At 45.4% G+C, this 18,860-nt stretch overlaps 1 protein-coding gene across 1 annotated transcript; it reads left to right on the top strand.

The window, feature by feature from the left end:
- The first annotated feature begins 9,995 nt into the window (after positions 1–9,995).
- On the top strand, positions 9,996–13,033 carry LOC136129097 (HLA class II histocompatibility antigen, DO alpha chain-like). The gene is made up of 5 exons (XM_065885191.1): positions 9,996–10,127; positions 11,277–11,525; positions 11,968–12,249; positions 12,348–12,483; positions 12,714–13,033. The coding sequence occupies exons 1-5, from the start codon at positions 10,046–10,048 to the stop codon at positions 12,715–12,717; spliced, it is 753 nt and encodes a 250-aa protein (XP_065741263.1). The 5' UTR covers positions 9,996–10,045; the 3' UTR covers positions 12,718–13,033.
- The last annotated feature ends 5,827 nt before the right edge of the window (positions 13,034–18,860 follow it).

Raw genomic sequence — 18,860 nt, 5'->3', positions numbered from 1 at the left:
CAAACGCAGTCAAATAAATAAAAATTTAAAAATGTATATATATTAAAAAAAAACGTTGGCGTATTCCAACAAATTGTTCACAAATCCCTTGATTTCTTGTTCCAAGGCTAAATCCCACTGTTGGCCACTAGGTGGAGATGGGAGCCTATTGAACATTCTCTAGCTTTGCAGAACATGTAAAATTCAGATTCTTGGCAATGGATAATCTGACTTTTCCCTCAAATCTTAGACTATTTCTCATAAAAATTACCCCACAGTTTTATTTATTTTTCTTAAAGTTTTGTATTTATTAAAATTTGTTTTTACTTTTTATTTATTTATGTATTTACTATTATTATTATTTTGGCCACATCGCACGGCATGTGGGATCTTAGTTCTCTGACCAGGGATCAAACCTGTGCCCCCTGCATTGGGAGCACAGAGTATTAACCACTGGACAGCCAGGGAAGACCCTAATTTTATTATTTTTTATTGAAGTATAGTTGATTTACAATGTTGTGTTAATCTCTGCTGTACAGCAAAGTGATTCAGCTATACATATATATATATATTCTTTTTCATATTCTTTTCCATTATGGTTTATCCAAGATATTGAATATAGTTCCCTGTGCTATACAGTAGGACCTTGTTGTTTATCCATCCTGTATATAATAGTTTACATCTGCTCATCCCAGACTCCCAGTCCTTCCCTCTCCCATCCACAGTTTTAGTTTCCCATGGTTGTCCAATAAAACAGGGAAAGGAAAGAAGTACTAAATCATTTAACTTCCATGTTTCCTTGTGACAACCCTCTACCCCCACTAGGACAAGCTTCAAAACCTGATTTGATGGTTAGAATCCTGAGTTAACTTACAGCTTTATGACTGCAGTCTGATAACGCCACATTAGAAGGAATTCTTGGCCAAACAGAAAGTCAGCGAGACCATCTTCTTTTTGTCAAACCCTATATTAATCTATTGGTTCTGCTTATAAGCAGAGGACGGAATGTTCAGTATTCTAAGGTAACAGTCAAAATGATTTTTTTAAACATCTTTATTAGGGTATAATTGCTTTACAATGGTGTGCTAGTTTCTGCTTTATAACAAAGTGAAACAGTTATACATATACATATGTTCCCATATCTCTTCTCTCTTGCGTCTCCCTCCCTCCCACCCTCCCTATCCCACCCCTCCAAGCGGTCACAAACCACCGAGCTGATTTCCCTGTGCTATGTGGCTGCTTCCTACTAGCTGTCTACCTTACGTTTGGTCGTGTATATATGTCCATGCCTCTCTCTCGCTTTGTCACAGCTTACCCTTCCCTTCCCCATATCCTCAAGTCCATTCTCTAGTAGGTCTGTGTCTTTATTCCTGTCTTACCCCTAGGTTCTTCATGACATTTTTTTCTTAAATTCCATATATATGTGTTAGCATAGTCAAAATGATGTTTAAACTAAGTTTAAAAAGGTGGCTACAGGGCTTCCCTGGTGGCGCAGTGGTTGAGAGTCCGCCTGCCGATGCAGGGGAAACGGGTTCGTGCCCCGGTCTGGGAAGATCCCACATGCCGCGGAGTAGCTGGGCCTGTGAGCCATGGCTGCTGAGCTTGCGCGCCCGGAGCCTGTGCTCCGCAACAGGAGAGGCCACAACAGTGAGAGGCCCACGTACCACACACACAAAAAAAATGTGGCTACAAAACAGAAATAGAGTCACAGGTGTAGAAAACAAACTTATGGTTACCAAGGGGGAAAGGGAGGGAGGGATAAATCGAGAGATTGGGATTGACATATACACGCTACTATATATAAAATAGATAACTAATAAGGGACTACTGTACAGCACAGGGAACTCTACTCAATACCCTGTAATGATCTATATGGGAAAAGAACCTAAATAAGAGTGGATATATGTATATGCATAATCGATTCAGTTTGTTGTCAGCAGAAATGAACACAACATTGTAAATCGACTATACTCTAATAAAAATTAATTTAAAAAATGTGGCAATCACCCCCAAAGTTCTGGATCTTGGAGTGGAGACTTCCACAGGAGCCAATGTCAGCCTGTCAGGTCCCAGCTTCAGGGGCTGAAGGGAGACCGGGGGGAGAGGCTGGTTCCCATGTCTGAGTAACCACGAAGGTGGTTACTTTCTGAGGTTTTCTAACAAGGAGAGAGTCTTTAGGATTTCCCAGGTCAGGGATAAACGCACACTAGGGTCACCAGCTCTCCTTTGCTCCCGGCCCAGACCACAGGGGGTTGAGGAGGAAAAACATGGGCTGGTGTGGCCCCGAGGCGTAGTGAGTGGACCCCAGAGCTTGGAGTCCAGAGGGTCATAAGGGAGTAACTCACTTCACGGTGACAGGTCTGTCCAGACTAGGGTGCTCCACGTGGCAGGGGTAGACGTCTCCCTGCTGGCGGGTCATTTCCAGCATCACCAGGAGCTGGGAGGTCCAGTCTCTGCCATAGATCAGGTGGATGGACACAACCCCAGCTGTTTTCTTCTGTCCATTCAGGAACCAGCAGACTTGCACGTGGCCTGGATAGAAATCAGTCACATGGCAGATGAGCAGGTTGTGTGCTTGCAAGGGCTCTTTCTTGGAGGGGGAGACGTTCACTTTAGGTTGGAGTAGGAGTGCGGGAAAGAATCTTGTTATGACGATGGAGATAGCTAATGCAGGGCGTTGAGTGATTTTCTTGCCAAACTGACATTTTAAAAAAAATCTAAATTGAAGTACGGTTAACGTACAAGGTTATATAAGTTACAGTTGTACCATAAAGTGATTCACCATTTATAAGCCAAATTGACTTTTAGATTTTAAAGATGAATATATCATCCATTAAGCTATTTGGAGGCAGAAGATGGGGGACAGAGTAGGAAAAACAGAGTAAAACATTCAAGTTTTCCAAGAAGGGCCTTGTCAGACACAATAAAGAGAGAGCAGAGAGGAACAGGAGAGGGTCAAAGTCAACACTATAATACTTTCTATAACACCTTCACCAGAAACGTATAGGCTGGTAACTAATATTCTTTGAACAGAAATGTTGAGCCAGTGGTGAAGCTACCTAAATTGACGTTTTCCTGTCTTGTTCAAAGGGATGTACCATCCTGCCAAACGTGATCTTAGAATCAGAATATATTCAGCCAATAGCATTCTTTGGATCTCTTGGTCTGATATCCTCATTAGAAAAAGAGAAGAAAAGAAGTAGCTTGATTCATTCTTAGTTTAATGTATGTTTCCTGGTCTCCTCTACCCACCTCCCCTCAACTCCAAAAAAAAAGAAAATTGTAGCAAGAGCCACAAACCCAGTATTTTTTGTGTGTTTAATTAGCAGGGGGTCTGGCCTTTTCCCATGCTGGTCTGGCCCCCATGCACTGTGAAGCCTTCTGGACTCAGGCCACCCAGCCTGGGACCCACTGAGGCTCGGAGATGGGATGGAAAGCGCTTCCCTCCTCTGCTGCCCGAGCCCACCCCTTCCAGGGTCTTCTCTCTCCCACCCACCCTTTCACCTCTGTGCTTCAGGGTGAAACCACTGTCCATGTGTAGTCTGTCTGCACAGCAAGTCCACCGTGCTCTGTCTCAGTCCCAGCAACTCCCTCTGGATGTTCCAAATCGTGGCAGGGTTTTCTTTTTTTACATTTAAAAACATTTTATTGAAGTACAGTTGATTTACAATGTTGTGTTAACTTCTGCCGTACAGCAAAGTGACTTAGTTATACATATAGATCCTTTTGCATATTCTTTTCCATTATTTTTTTTCAGTTATACATATACATGTATCTATTCTTTTTCACATTCTTTTCCCATTTAGGTTGTTACAGAGTACTGAGCAGAGTTCTTTGTTCTATATAGTAGGTCCTTGTTGGTTATCTATTTTAAATATACCAGTGTGTACATGTCAATCCCAAACTCCCGATCTAACCCTCCCCACCCCCTTCCCCCCCAGTAACCATAAGTTAGTTCTTTAAGTCTGTTTCTATTTTATAAATAGGTTCATTATTTTTAGATTCCACATATAAGCAATATCAAATGGTATTTGTCTTTCTCTGTCTGACTTACTTCACTTAGTATGATAATCTCTAGGTCCATCCATGTTGCCGTAAATGGCATTATTTCATTCTTTTTAACGGCTGAGGAATATTCCATTTTATATATACCACATCTTCTTTATCTATTCATCTGTCGATGGACATTTAGGTTGCTTCCAAGTCTTGGCTATTGTAAAAATCTCTGCTGCGAACATGCAGTGATGTGCTCCATCTTGGTCACAGCCACAAATGCCCCCACGGCACTGTCAAACTGGATGTACACCACTCTGTTATAAAGATATCACTTTCAGTAGCGGTCCATCACTCCCAGTAGCAGTCACTCCTCCTCTGTACACGTACAGCTCTGCGGAAGGTAGAGAACAGGGCAGAGCTGGGCTGGGAGAGGCTACCATGCCCCCAAGAGACTCTGCACACTTTCCCTGTGACGTCGAGTGGCTGCATCCAGGACCACATAGTAGTCTATTGCCTCTTTTCTCCTGAGTCTCCATCTTCCTTCAGCAGAGTGTCTGATTGGAGAACTCAGAGACCTCCCTCTGCCTCTGTCCAGAGCAGAGTCACAATTACTACTTTGTGTTCAGTGTTTTCTCTCTATCCCCTCACCTCACCTCCAGCCTCTGTGCAGTTCTCTCTCAAGGCATTGACATATCAATTCAGTGTTATTCCTGTTGACGTAAAGGTATTTTGATGACTATCCCTAAGCCCATCGCCTCCCAGTGTGAAATGATAGAATGTACAATGTTCTTGGACTCAGTCATGTGACCTTGGAGAAATCACAGAACCCCCCTGGTCCAAAGTTTTCCTACCCCATAAATGGAGGATTTAACTAAATCATCTCTGAGGTCCTTTCCAGCATTAATCATAAAGAGCCCTACCCTAGAGAACCTTCAGGTCTAAGAGGAAAACAAGCAGGTGGACAGGTGGAGAGAGATGGAGAGAGTGATATGACATCTCCTTAGGGTATCTCTTGACTTCTCACTGGTCCTCATCTGCTGGAAAGATCATCTTCTCCTTAGGGGCCTGTGAGGGGAGAAATAGAAGGGAGCAGGTGTAAAGGAATGAAGGATGCACTGCTAACCGGGGAGTCCTAACCACACTGTTTGTCCTACTGCAGGTGACAGCCTTTCTGTGACAGAAGAGGACAGAGGGGAGTCCCCAGCATCAGATCTACTTTATGTATTTATTTATTGACTGTCTGCATGCACAACTTGCGGGATCTTAGTTCCCCGACCAGGGATTGAACCCAGGGCCACAGCAGTGAAAGCGCAGAGTCCTAACTTCTGAATCGCCAGGGAATTCTAATTTTTTTTTTTTTTTTTTGGTCAGATCTCCTTTAAACCTCCAGTCCCTTTGAATCTCTGTGCTCCTCAGCACCAATGATGCGAATCTCTAAAGACTCCTCCAAATCCTGGCCATCTGTGATTCCACTCACACTTAGCCCCTTGCAAAGGGCCTGACATATAGAAAGCACTTAATACATGTTGAAATTTGAAGTACGGTGACAAGGTGATCCCCACACTGATCTATAAGCCCCGGTCTCCTCTGGGACTTCTTCCTACACAGCATCCTTCCTGAGAAATACCAGAGACCAATAAATACCTGTGTGTCAGAGCTGGACATCTCTGGTGCCTTCTTTGAGACTCCAGGGCCTGTCCCTGGTCTCGCTATACTTTCAAGTCCCTAGTGGCACGTATCTCGGACACGTAATGTGGGTGCGGATACTGCAGTCTGTGACCTGCCAGGAGGTAAGTCTTGAGAATGTTCACTCTGCCCTGCGTCCTTCCCTAGCCGAGAGCAGGAGGTGGAGGGAACAAGGATGGTTGCTGTTCCCTACGGGGCTGATTTACTCTGAACTATTCCTCACGTTGTCTCTATGCTGCTGCCGACCTCCTTTGACACCCCTTTTATTTCACCCAGAATTCTGATCACCTCTAGACCTCCGGGGTGCCCCTCCTACTCTAGGTGCCCCATCTTCTAGGAGACCTACTTTTTAAAAATTTTTATTGAAATATAGTTGATTTACAGTTTTGTGTTAGTTTCAGGGGTATAGCAAAGCGATTCAGTTTTATATATATATATTCTTTTTTTTACATTCTCTAATGTTATAGGTTATTACAAGATATTGAGTAGAGTTCCCTGTGCTATACAGTAGGTCCTTGTTGTTTATCTATTTTATATATAGTAGTGTGTATATGTTAATCCCGAACTCCTAATTTATCCCTCCCCCACTCCCCTTTGGTAACCATAAGTTAGTTTTCTAACTCTATGAGTCTGTTTACATTTTGTAAATAAGTTCGTTGGCATCATTTCTTTAGACTCCACATCTAAGCGATATCGTATGACATTTGTCTTTCTCTGCAGTAGACATAAAGTTTTGCAGGCGTTTCCCATAGAAACGTTGTTAAGCCCTCAGTGATTCAGTGTCATCTTTGACATGACGTCATATTGCACTGTAGTGACTACTCTTCTGACAGCCCTGCCCCGCCCGGCCAGGCCTTACTTTATTCCTGCTAACTTCTTCCAGGGGCATCTGTGAGCACCTTTGGAGACCCCAACATGTTAGCTAGTTTACTCATGTCTGAATCGCAGTTGTGGATCAAGGTCTGATCTCTCCCATAGGGTCGAGAGCAACGTATGGAGATATAGACGAGTATCGGCCTAATTTGGGGAATTTTAACATAAACTCCTTCACTGTTCTCTTACGCATGGTCTTGGTGGTGATTTGGAACTAGAAATTAAGAGGTGCTATGAGGACTTGATACAGGAACCTTGAAGTCATGATGTTATTATACATTACATATAAGGGGCAGCCGGAGGAGGAGGCCATTTCCTGTTTCTCACTTACCCTCTGGTCCTGTCCTGGTTCACAGTTACCAAAATAGTAACTCCCTCAGTTCAGGGAGCACCACTACCTCCAAAGAAAAACAACAGGTGTCCTTAAAAGAAGTATTAGTAAATATAGACTAGCCACTTAAAATGAGCATAAACAATGCATTTACAAAAATAAGAGAAGCTATTGTGTAAAAAGAAAAAAAACTAGGGGATATAGGGAAAACTATATAGAAGGTCTAGGTGTAAAAATATATACTATTCGGGAATTCCCTGGTGGTCCAGTGGTTAGGACTCGGCGCTTCCACTGCGGGGGTGGGGCACAGGTTTGATTCCTGGTCCGGGAACTAGGATCCCGCATGCCAAGAGGCGCGGCCAAACAAAAACAAAACAAAACAAACAAACTATATCTATATAGTTTTTTCTTTCAAAAGAAAAACCACATGAATGAGAATAAATATTGGGAGAGATACAACTGAAAAACAGTTAGTAAGCTGGAGTACTAGACTACAGAGCTCTCTTAGAATAAAAGATGGAAGGATAAAGAAATTGAAAACAGAGAAGAAAAGCCAAAAGAGATGAAACAGAGACGTGCCCAATGTGGGTAATATGAATTTCATAAAAATAGAGAGGAGAAATAGTTACAGAAATAAAAGAGACAAATTCTTAGAATTAAAACATAAAGAGGCTCCGTAATATCCTACAGTAAGATTTGGACAAACCCATTTTAGATACAATATAACAAATTTTACAATAGCAGACAATGAGAGAATTCTAAAAGATTCTGGAGAGATACACTGACAGCAGGTTTCCTAATGTCAACAATGGATGCAAAAAAGTCATTGGGATAATATTATTTAAAACATTAAAGAGAAAAAAGTCAAACTTAGAATTTAATACAACAGCTAAATGTTATTCAAAGTGATGATATAATAAAAACGTTCTCAAGCATACAAAGCTTCAGAAGGTTTGCCCACAAATACATTTAAAACACTTTTGGAGGAAGTATTCCAATAAGAGAAAATTTCAGGAGGTGCCAAAAAGGTATGGGAAGTAAGACTGATCAAATACCTTGGTGAAGGAGAAGTATTTGAATGTATTTGAAAGCATGCTAAGGTGCTTATCTGGTTAGAGGGAAGATGGGGGAGGTACAGACAACACTGTTTAAAAAAAAGATGATGGAATACATGCACCCCAATGCTCACTGCGGTACCATTTACAACAGCCAGGATATGGAAGCAGCCTAAATGTCCATCGATGGATGAATGGATGCAGAAGCTGTGGTACATATACACAAAGGAATACTACTCAGCCATAAAAAAGAATGAAATAGTGCCATTTGCAATGACATGGATGGACCTAGAGATTGTTATACTGAGTGAAGTAACTCATACAGAGGAAGACAAATATCACGATATCACTTATGTGTGAAATCTAAAACATGGTATAAATGAACTTATTTACAAAACAGAAATAGAGTCACAGATGTAGAAAACAGACTTATGGTTACTGAGGGGGAAGGAGGGAGATACATTGGGAGATTGGGATTGACATATACACACTAATATATATAAAATAGATAACTAATAAGAACCTATTGTATAGAACAGGGAACTCAATACTCTGTAATGACCTATATGGGAAAAGAATCTAAAAAGGTTGATATGTGTATGTATAACTGATTCACTTTGCTGTAGAAGAGAAACTAACACACTATTGTAAATCAACGCCACTCAGTGTAGGAAAGAGCATCAGAGCAGGTGGTTTTTGTTTATTTTTTTGTGCCAAAAAGCAGTCCATAGACTGCCTGCCCAAGAATCGTCTAAGGAGCATGCTAAACACGCAGGTCCCCTGGCCCTACTTTGGAAAAGTTACTCTAACTCAGGTCAGGATGGAACCCAGGAATCTGTATTTTTAACACACTTCACGGCTGATCCTCCTGTGTGGCCAGGTTTGGAAACGCAGACTCAGATGATTTCTCAGATCCCTTCCAAGTTGAAAATCATTTATTCAATCACTTTTGACACATTGCCTTCAGATATTTGGTTAGACTTCTCTTTACCAGGATAGCCAGTTAACTTTATATATATATTTTACTTTAGACTAAATTCTGCCAATGCCTCCCAATTAGAAGCCAAAAGTAAGGGTGATGCAGTCCACACAGGTCAACCTCCAGGCTGAGACACGGGCGTAGGGGACATGGAGGGACTCATGGAGGTTACCCAGCACCCTCTGCCCTCCCCAGAAAGGTCCACTGGAACTCCTTATGGCTCTTTTTCACTCTAAACATCTCTAACAGCTATACAGTTTTCCTCACATAATGAAATAAAGTAATATTTTAAAACATGATTTAAAGATTTAAAAGATTTTTTCTACTGTGTAGCCAGTGTTTCCCTTTTAAAGTTTCTTAGCAAAAAAAAAATTTTTTTTTTTTTTTTTGCGGTACGCGGGCCTCTCACTGCTGTGGCCTCTCCCGTTGTGGAGCACAGGCTCCGGACACGCAGGCTCAGCGGCCATGGCTCACGGGCCCAGCCGCTCCGCGGCATGTGGGATCTTCCCGGACCGGGGCACGAACCCCTGTTCCCTGCATCGGCAGGCGGACTTTCAACCACCGCGCCACCAGGGAAGCCCTTTCCTTTTTTTTGTCCATGCCATGTGGTTTGCAGGATCTTAGTTCCCTGACCAGGGATTGAACCTATGTCCCCTGAAGTGGAAGCATAGAGTCCTAACCACTGGACAGCCAAGGAATCCCCAAATTTATTTAATTTTTTGACTCCAAATTGGTCCACAGAAACGTATAGGACGAGTAGGAGTCCCTACACCATGGATTAAGATAGAGGATTTGTTTGAGCTCAGCTATGCGGTGCTCTGATGGCCTTTCCTCTCCCTTCACAGGATACCTTCTTGGAGGATGTAGAAACAGTTAATCTAAGCCCCTTCCATCCCTTTGACTTCCTGTGGACCAAGCCTCCCTGGTGCTTGTGGGCCCAATGAATTCTTCCATCTTCTCACCCAGGCTCTTTCCTCTACTTCTTCCCCCAGCAACAGCTACATTTAACTCAGAGAATTTCTCTGATTGGCTGAATACGGCAGGGGACTCCCTCATCCTAGAATCTGTTTCTTCCTCTTTACCTTCCCCGTCTTCCTTTACCCTCCACACCGACTGGGACTTATTTGGTTAAAGCACCAGGGGACAATGGTCCTCAGTGGGGGGCTGGTCCTGGGACTCCACACCCTGATGACCCTCCTGAGCCCCCAGGAAGCTGGGGCCATCAAGGGTGAGTGCAGAGGGTGCTGGGTGAGGAGAGGAGATTAAGGGCGTGGGGTTACACGCCAGATGGTACAGAGAGTGAACAGTTCCTTTCCTCTGGTTTATGGGCAACTTCTGTTACCCGCATCCCTCTCACCTCTGTCAGGTCTGTCCCGGACCTAAAATACAGGTACAGCTCAGCCCAGCGTCACATTCAGGTGCCTCCTCATTCCTCCCCCCTCTCTGAGACCCAAACCTCCGTCCTACTGCTGCCCAGCATCCTGATTTCTGTACCGCTTCCTGGCTTCGGGCGAGCCCATTTTCTATTGCTGTATTTATCACCAGGTCAATAGGTAGCTGTTTATCTGTCTTTATCCTGCTCTAGACTTGAGTTCCTTGTGTGCGGGGTCCGCAGCTGGTTTGTCTGTATTTCCTTGGGGCCTGCTATCGTGCTGGGCACACGGTGGTTTCTCACGATCATTGCACAAATAATTTCATAGAATTAGAAAGGCACCTAACTCCCAATTTCTAGAAAACTGAGCCTCAGTCATGGGAAGACACACATTTGATCCTAATGCTCTGAGACAGAAGAGTTGTGACACGAACCCTGAACTTCTGACTCCTTTTCCACTGCTCTTTGCAATACCTTGGGCTGCCTTTTTCTATCCCTTCAGTCTCTGGTCACAAATCTTAATTCTTACTCCTGCCCGCTGTCACCTGTTTTCCCTCACATCCTCTTGCACTGCATCTCTGTGCCCAAAGCTCGATGGAGGCTCTTAACCTTAATTATTTTCTCCTCATCCCACCCCTACTCACCTCGCATCTCACACACAGGACCTGGTAGCACAGCTGGGGCAGACCAGCAGAGCCAAGATTTAACTCTGGGGATCCCAAGCCTGACTTTAGGCAACCTGTCTTCTTCCCAACCCGGTATGCCAGGCTGCACCCGTGACTGTGCTGGCCAGTGTGCAGGGGATGTGCCCATGCCCTCCATCCTCTCCCTTCCGTCCCTTGGCAACCCTTCTACTCTCCAAGGACCAGCTCAGCGTCAGAACGGGACTCTGCCCCCACACAGAACCAAGGATGGGGCACAGCTCAGAGACTCAATACATCACATCTGATGGATGAGATTGATACCTTTTCTTTTCTGCCCCGACCCTGAACTCACCCAATACAGCTGACCACATGGGCTCCTACGGACCAGCCTTCTACCAGTCCTATGATTGCTCGGGTCAGTTCACCCATGATTTCGATGGAGAGCAGCTGTTCTCTGTGGACCTGAAGAAGAGGGAGGCTGTGTGGCGTCTGCCTGAATTTGGCAACTTCGCCTACTTTGACCCGCAGAATGGGCTAGCCAGTATCACGGTGGTCAAAGCGCATCTGGACGTCTTGGTGGAGCGCTCGAACCGTACCAGAGCCGCCAACGGTACCGGGCCTTTCCTCTGTGCCCCCCTCCACTAAGCCCCTGGCAGGCAGGGGAGGCCCAGAGAAGCCTCCTCTCCCCCTCACAGGCCTCTGTTGACTCCTGGGCACCACTCTCGGAATCTGAGACTGTTGTGCTCAGGCCCTCTCCTTCCCAGGAGGTGCTAGATCTTCTCAGATTCCTTCAGCAACCTCTTCCTCTTGAGAAATGACCCCTCCCGCTGTACTCCCCATCAGGGACCTGGCAGATACAGGACCCCCGGGGGCCCCCTCTGCCCTCCACAATCTCTCATCCCTCTGTCCCCCTGCTTCTGTCCTGGTGTCACCATCCCAGACCATTCCCTGCTCTCAGAAAGCTAATAGGAGGAAACACCCTTCAATCCCAGCCCTGATCAGGCCCAGCTGGAGGGCTGAGCCTGTGGGATTCAGGGCCTGGTTCCTCCTAGTGCCCCCAAGAGTGACTGTCCTCCCCAAGTCTCACGTGGAGCTGGGCCAGCCCAACGTCCTCATCTGCGTCGTGGAGAACATCTTCCCCCCTGTCATCAATATCACCTGGCTGCGCAACGGTCAGACCATCACCGAGGGGGTGGCCCAGACCAGCTTCTATGCCCAGCCCAACCATCTGTTCCGGAAGTTCCACTACTTGCCCTTCGTGCCCTCGGTGGATGACTTCTATGACTGCAAGGTGGAGCACTGGGGCCTGGACCAGCCGCTCTTTAAGCACTGGGGTACGAAGCCCCCTCCCCGGGCCCCCCTTCTCACACCCATGTGTCCTTCACTCTGGAATCCCTTTGCCCGACCCCCTGACCCTCTCTTTCTCTCCCAGAGCCCCAGGTGCCTACCCTGCTGCCTGACACCACAGAGACCCTGGTCTTCACCCTCGGCCTGGCCCTTGGCCTGGCCGGCTTCCTCGTGGGCGTCACCCTCATCATCACAGGCACATGTCTGTCCAGCAGCCCCAGGTGCGCAGGACCCGGGAGTCTGGTGGGGAGAAAAGCAGATGACTCTGCACGGGACTAGGGTGGAGGATGAGAGATTCTGTGGGGAGGGGTGGGGTCAGGGACGAGTGGTAGGCAGGGAATAGAAGAGAAGAGGTGAGGCGAGGGTGTCCGGTTTGGGGGAGGTGGGCAGAGATGGGATCCCAGAAGTGTGAGCTGGGACAACATTGGTCATATGGTTTTTGCTACTTTAGGTAATGGCCCTTCTGAGAGAAACAGGTAGGGGAGACACCCTACGGCTTCCTGGCAAGTGTCTGACAGCCCTTGAATGCTCAGTGTCAGAGTCTACCACGTTCATCCCCACCGTGCTGACTTTGAATGGGATCAACCTCTGTCCTACAGGTCTCCTCCTTTTTGGCTCCTGTACTCATGGCAGGGACTTGTGGGGCACCAAGGAGTTCCCTTTCCCACCCCCAAAACACACACACACACACACACACACACACACACACACACACACTTTCTTGCTCTACCCAAAGCCCTGGCTAGCAGCAGTAAAATTTTAAACAGTGTTTGCACCGTCTTCATGTTACCAGGTCTTGGCCAATTCTTTCAGGGTGTAAGGGGCGCTGGGATCTGGAAGTGGGGACTTCTGGGGATGACTACTGAGCATGACCACCTGCTACTGGGGATTGACAATCATTCCCGGGCCAGTCTAGCTACGTCTTGCTCCATCTGACGCATCAGTTTGGGTCCCCTTGTGTGTCACGTGTGAACGGACTGTATCACATGGACATCATGAAATCAACATCCTGAATTCGGATTTGCCCCAAAAGGGATGCAGAGTATCCTGTTCATTGCAACTCCCCGCAACCAATGACAGTTCTACAGGGCACCAGGAGAGGAAACATTCATGGAAATTTCAGTCTTGTCCAGATTTACTCTGTCATGAAGAGGCCATTGGTATCCAGCCATGATCTACAATGTCATCTCCTTTTTCTACATTCCCTAGAGTCCCAAGCATGACAAAGAGGCCCAAGGCTTGGGTAGGATGGCCATATCTTCTGCCTGGGGTCAATCATATCAGGTAGGAGGGTAGCAGTGTAGATCATCAAGGTATCTGGTAAGAGGAAGGTCTAGGAGAGATCCACCTGAATGCTCTCTAAATCTGTGGCCTGGAAGGTTTTAGTTTACTGTGAACAAAATTTAAAATGCACACAAAGTGGTAACTAACTATACAAAGTAGTTTATGTCAAGTACCAAGTGAGTGGTACAGATGGATGGTTTTCAAACTGGAATACAGAGAAGAGTCACTTGAGAGCCTTTTAAAAAGTACAGGCTTCTCCCAGATCTACTGAATTAGAATCTCGGGGCTGGGGAGAGTGGTGACAGGGAGTCTGTAATATTTTAACATGCTCTAGATGGTGCCGATGAAGCCATCCTGGATCCAGGCTGTGGTCTGGGAACAGGGACCCATGGACATAGTCTGGTGCTATTGGAGGTCAGGAAGAGGGGATCCCTGAGGTCTGAGTAGTCCGGGAGGGCTTTCTGGAAAACCTGGTTTTTTTAGAGCATGAAAGTTGAGGAAGGGACTTCCCAGTGGTTAAAACTCTGTGCTTCTAATGCGGGGGCACAGGTTCGATCCCCGGTCAGGGAGCATGCTGTTCCACACAGCCAAAAAAAAAAAAAAGTTGAGCAAGATACAGGTGAGTAGGGGCAAGACGGGGGTTGGAACTGGGAGCATTTGGTCCCGGAAAAGAGAGAAACCAAGAGATTATGGGGACTCTGTGGATTTCCCAAGAAACAATAAATGGGGGGAAATCGATGGCCAGAAGAGGACTCGGATGGAAGTGGGAGAAGATTATTCTAATCCAGGTTTTTGCTTGCCAGTCACAGAAACGCTATTAAAATGGTTATAGACAAAAGGAGAGGGTGTTTACAGTAAAGACACAGGAGTGGTATTCAGAACCCAAGGGTGGGTTTGAGCCAGGCCCTGCAAGGAACAGAACTCAGAGTGGAAGAGCCAGCAGAACGCAGAGCAGTCCGTCTTGCTCTCTCTCTCTGGGCCATATGGTCCCTGTTTTCTAGATCCCTCGATACATCAGCCATATTCTCTCCCTATGGACTGACTGTCCTTTTCAGCCGACATGTCAACCCTATAGGTCCTGTGTTTTTATGTCACCTCAGCTCTAGCCGCCCACAGAGACTGTGACTCCCAGTCACAATTTTAAATCATTGAAAAAACAAACGACTGCCCAAACTTGGGGAAAGTATCCACCCCAGCCCAATGTACTGTGACCAGGGGACCAAGATCCCATAGTACAAACATGGTGGTGGCTGGCACCCACCTCTGGGGTGAGGAGTCGGGTCGTTCTCAGAGAAAGATCTCAGAAGACACCGCAAGAGATGTCTGTCCCCATAGTGCCCTGATCTCTGCTGATCTTTTACTTAAAACTTAACTTGATGCATCCTTGGAAACGTGTTTCTCTCATCTCTGTCCTAATGTTTAATAAAGTCATAAAAGTGTCCTGTCTTGAACAGACTGGTGGTTGCCAAGGCGAGGCTGTTGGGGAAGGGATGGAGTGGGAGTTTGGGGTTAGCAGATGTAAACTCTTATATATAGAATAGGTAAACAACAAGGTCCTACTGTAGAGCACAGAGAACTATATTCAATATCCTATGATAAACCATAATGGAAAAGAATATTAACAAAAAGAATGTATATATATGTACAGCTGAATCACTTTGCTGTACAGCAGTAATTAGCACAACATTATTAATTAACTATACTTCAGAAAAAAAAAAAAGTGTCCTCTTTTGACCAGAAGTGTGCTTTTTTTCACTATGCATATATTACCCAGAAATCGCTGGAAACAATTTGGAAGGAATATGGAGCTATTCCAAAACTTTTAGGTTTATGTATCTGCCTTCACACTCACATTTTTTCCCCTTCTAGTCTCAAAGTAAATTATCTCTCATTAAAAAAAAAATTGTCCTGCATTCCTTTTTTAAAATAAATTTATTTATTTTTAACTTATTTTTAATTTTTAGCTGCGCTGGGTCTTCATTGCTGTGTGCGGGCTTTCTCCAGTTGCAGCGAGCGGGGGTTACTCTTCGTTGTGGTGCACAGGCTTACCGCGGTGGCTTCTCTTGCTGCGAGCACAGCCTCTAGGTGCGCAGGCTTCAGTAGTTGTGGTACACGGGCTTCGGTAGTTGTGGCTCGCGGGCTCTAGAGCGCAGGCTCAGTATTTGTGGTGCACAGGCTTAGCTGCTCCGCGGCATGTGGGATCTTCCCAGACCAGGGATCCAGCCCATGTCCCCTACATAGGCAGGCGGATTCTTAACCACTGAGCCACCAGGGAAGCCCTGTTCTGCATTATTATTATTTTTTTTTTTGGGGGGGTTCGCGGGCCTCTCACTGTTGTGGCCTCTCTCATTGCGGAGCACAGGCTCCGGACGTGCAGGCTCAGCGGCCATGGCTCACGGGCCCAGCCGCTCCGCGGCATGTGGGATCTTCCCGGACCGGGGCGCGAACCCGTGTCCCCTGCATCGGCAGGCGGACTCTCAACCACTGCGCCACCAGGGAAGCCCTGCTCTGCATTCTTGATCTGACTTCTTTCAGTCTCTTTTAGAATAGACAGTCACCTTCTCTTCTGTATTTTCAAACTCTCCCCCTTTGCAGAGTTCCCTCTCCACAGATAATAAACATATCATCACTCTCATATACTGAGAACATTAAATCTCTTCTCTGTCCTATAACCCATACCCCACAAGCTCCTCCCATCACTTTCTCTGAAAGAGGATTCTGCATGGGCTGCATCCACATCCCCTCTTCCAATCTGCTTTCTTTCTTAAAATTTTAATTTTTAACAACGTAATTTTATCCACATAGTTTAGGGAATCCAATAGTTCTACCAGATTTGCGTAAAAAAAATTCCAGTCTCTAGCCCCTTCTCCTATCATGTTCTTGTCCCCAGAGTTGACAAGTTTTCAACTGCTTTTAACTAATTCTGTTAATACTGACCTTCTGTCTCTAAATAGTATTCTTGCTTTGCTATATCTTGATTTTTCAGCTTCAGGCCTTTTCTCTTTACTTCCTGCTATGGAAGAAGAGGATTTAAATTTTTTCATCCTCACACCACACACAGGCACCCCTTCCTCTAATATAGTTATATTGTAATTTAGGCTAGGTTGGTGTTCAGTGTTTATGCTATTACGATCTTATAAAGGGTATTCATAGCCAAACTACAGAGTAAACCATGCCTGCTCTTCCTTTCCTAGACAACTTTGTGTTTTCCCTGGGATGAATAATCGGCCTGTTTTCTCTTTGCTTGGTTTTCTTGGTACCTGTCATTAATGAATCACAAATTTCCTCACAATACAATCAGCTACCCTGGATATTCTGTCCATTTTACTGTCAGATAAAACTCCCAGAACCTTGTGTCGGCTTCGATCTTAACTAGTTGCTCTCAGTGAGACAGCTGTCATCCTGGGAGCACCATTTACCATCCTTGTCAGGATTTACCTGTCCTCTGTGTTGGACATTCTGTTTCTTATATCCAGCTAGAAGAATGACCAGGTTTTGGAATTACTGACGAGATGTTACTTCTCCCAACCATTCATGCAACTCCTCTTGTTCAGACTTTCTCACTTAGGATAGACTCTCAATTCCTTACTGGCTAAGGCTCTCCAACCTCACCCCTCCTCCGGCCTTCCTTCTTTCATTAAGTTACAGCCACACTCTTTCCTTAGACTCCTCCTGCCTGTGATCTTAACATCAATGCTTCCAACTCATCATTCATTCACAACACATGTGGTAAAAATTCAGAGGCTTCCCTGATCAGCTTTGCTAAATAAACCACCCATCTCCAGTCCTTCTCGATCACAAGACTCTATTTATCTTTGTGGACAGACATCTCTCCTGGAATGGAGGCCCTCCTCTCAGGCTTTCTTTCCTCCTTCGGGGGCGTGACCCGTCATGTAGAGACGTCACTTCCTCCCTTCTCTCCATCTCTCCCCTCATCTCCAGTCATTTCCATTAACTGTGGTTTGGCTGTCTTGTGGTTTGATTCTACCTCCTGTGGAGGCTCCAAATTTGAGTAAACCTCCTCTTCCCAGGAGAAGACTCCCTGGCATTTCTGCCTCCCGGAGACTTTCTGTTGCCCCATCCCTAGAGCCCCAGCGCCACTCCTGAGACTCGGTTGGATTCCCACTTTTCCTTCATCCCTTCCCTCAGGCCTGCAGTATATGCTCTGCTCCAGGTACAAGTTCTTACCATAACGCCTGGAACACGGCAGTTACTCAGTAACTGACCAAAGAGTAAGATGTAGTCTGCTCAGCTCTCAAATTCCTTGATGACACACCCAAATGAAGAAAACATTTAAAAACTTTCTGCTGTTAGTGACATGATTGCTTTTATGATTACTATTAGCTTTCATGTATTGAGCACTTCCAATGTGCCAAGCACTAAACACTTACATCTGTCAAAGCTCTGAGTTTGCACACCTACCATGGTGTTTCCTAAATTGTTCCATGGAACTCAAATGTTCTGAAGGATATTAATAACTTAATTAAGAACAAATCAATGTAAGTAACATTTTTTTTTTTTCCTTGCGGTACGCGGACCTCTCACTGTTGTGGCCTCTCCCGTTGCGGAGTACAGGCTCCAGACGCGCAGGCTCAGCAGCCATGGCTCACGGGACTAGCCGCTCTGCGGCATGTGGGATCTTCCCGGACCGGGGCACGAACCCGTGTCCCCTGCATCGGCAGGCGGACTCTCAATCACTGCGCCACCAGGGAAGCCCAGTAACCTTTTTTTTCTAAAACATATTTTAATATGGGTAAGGAAATGCCAAACATAAGTATGCAGGTTTTAGTATATAGCAATCTGCCATTCAAAAATGACATGCCATGTTTGGTAATAGCAAAGGATTGGAAACATGTCCAACAAGAATGGAAAAGTTGAAGGAGCTACGGTACCTCCATGAGGAGGAGAAACATTAAGCTGTTAGAAAGAATGAGGAAGATCTCTTTAAGCTGATATGGAGGGATCCCTAGGATGCAGTGGAAAAATGCAAGATACAAAAGAATGTACATACTGTGTGTACCTTGGGGTAAGAAAGAGGGAAGATATATGTTTGCAGAAAACCACACTGAAAAGATAAACCAGAAATTGTTAAAAAAAAGTGGTAGGGGGGAAAAGCAGAGTTGAGGGAATGCATTTGAGGCAACAGGGATAAAAGTGAATATTGACTTTTGAAATATACAAATGCTTTACAATTTTTATAAACATGAAACAAAAAGCCCTAAAATTTAAAACAAACATAAACAACTGAACCTAGGGAGAAGACTTATTTTAACTCCTATTAGAAAACAGTACTGTATATTCTTAGTGGACTATA

Source organism: Phocoena phocoena, chromosome 10, assembly GCF_963924675.1.
Source record: "Phocoena phocoena chromosome 10, mPhoPho1.1, whole genome shotgun sequence".
NCBI lineage: Eukaryota > Metazoa > Chordata > Mammalia > Artiodactyla > Phocoenidae > Phocoena > Phocoena phocoena.
Note: the sequence above shows the minus strand (reverse complement) of the source record. Positions and strands in the feature narration are given on the sequence as shown.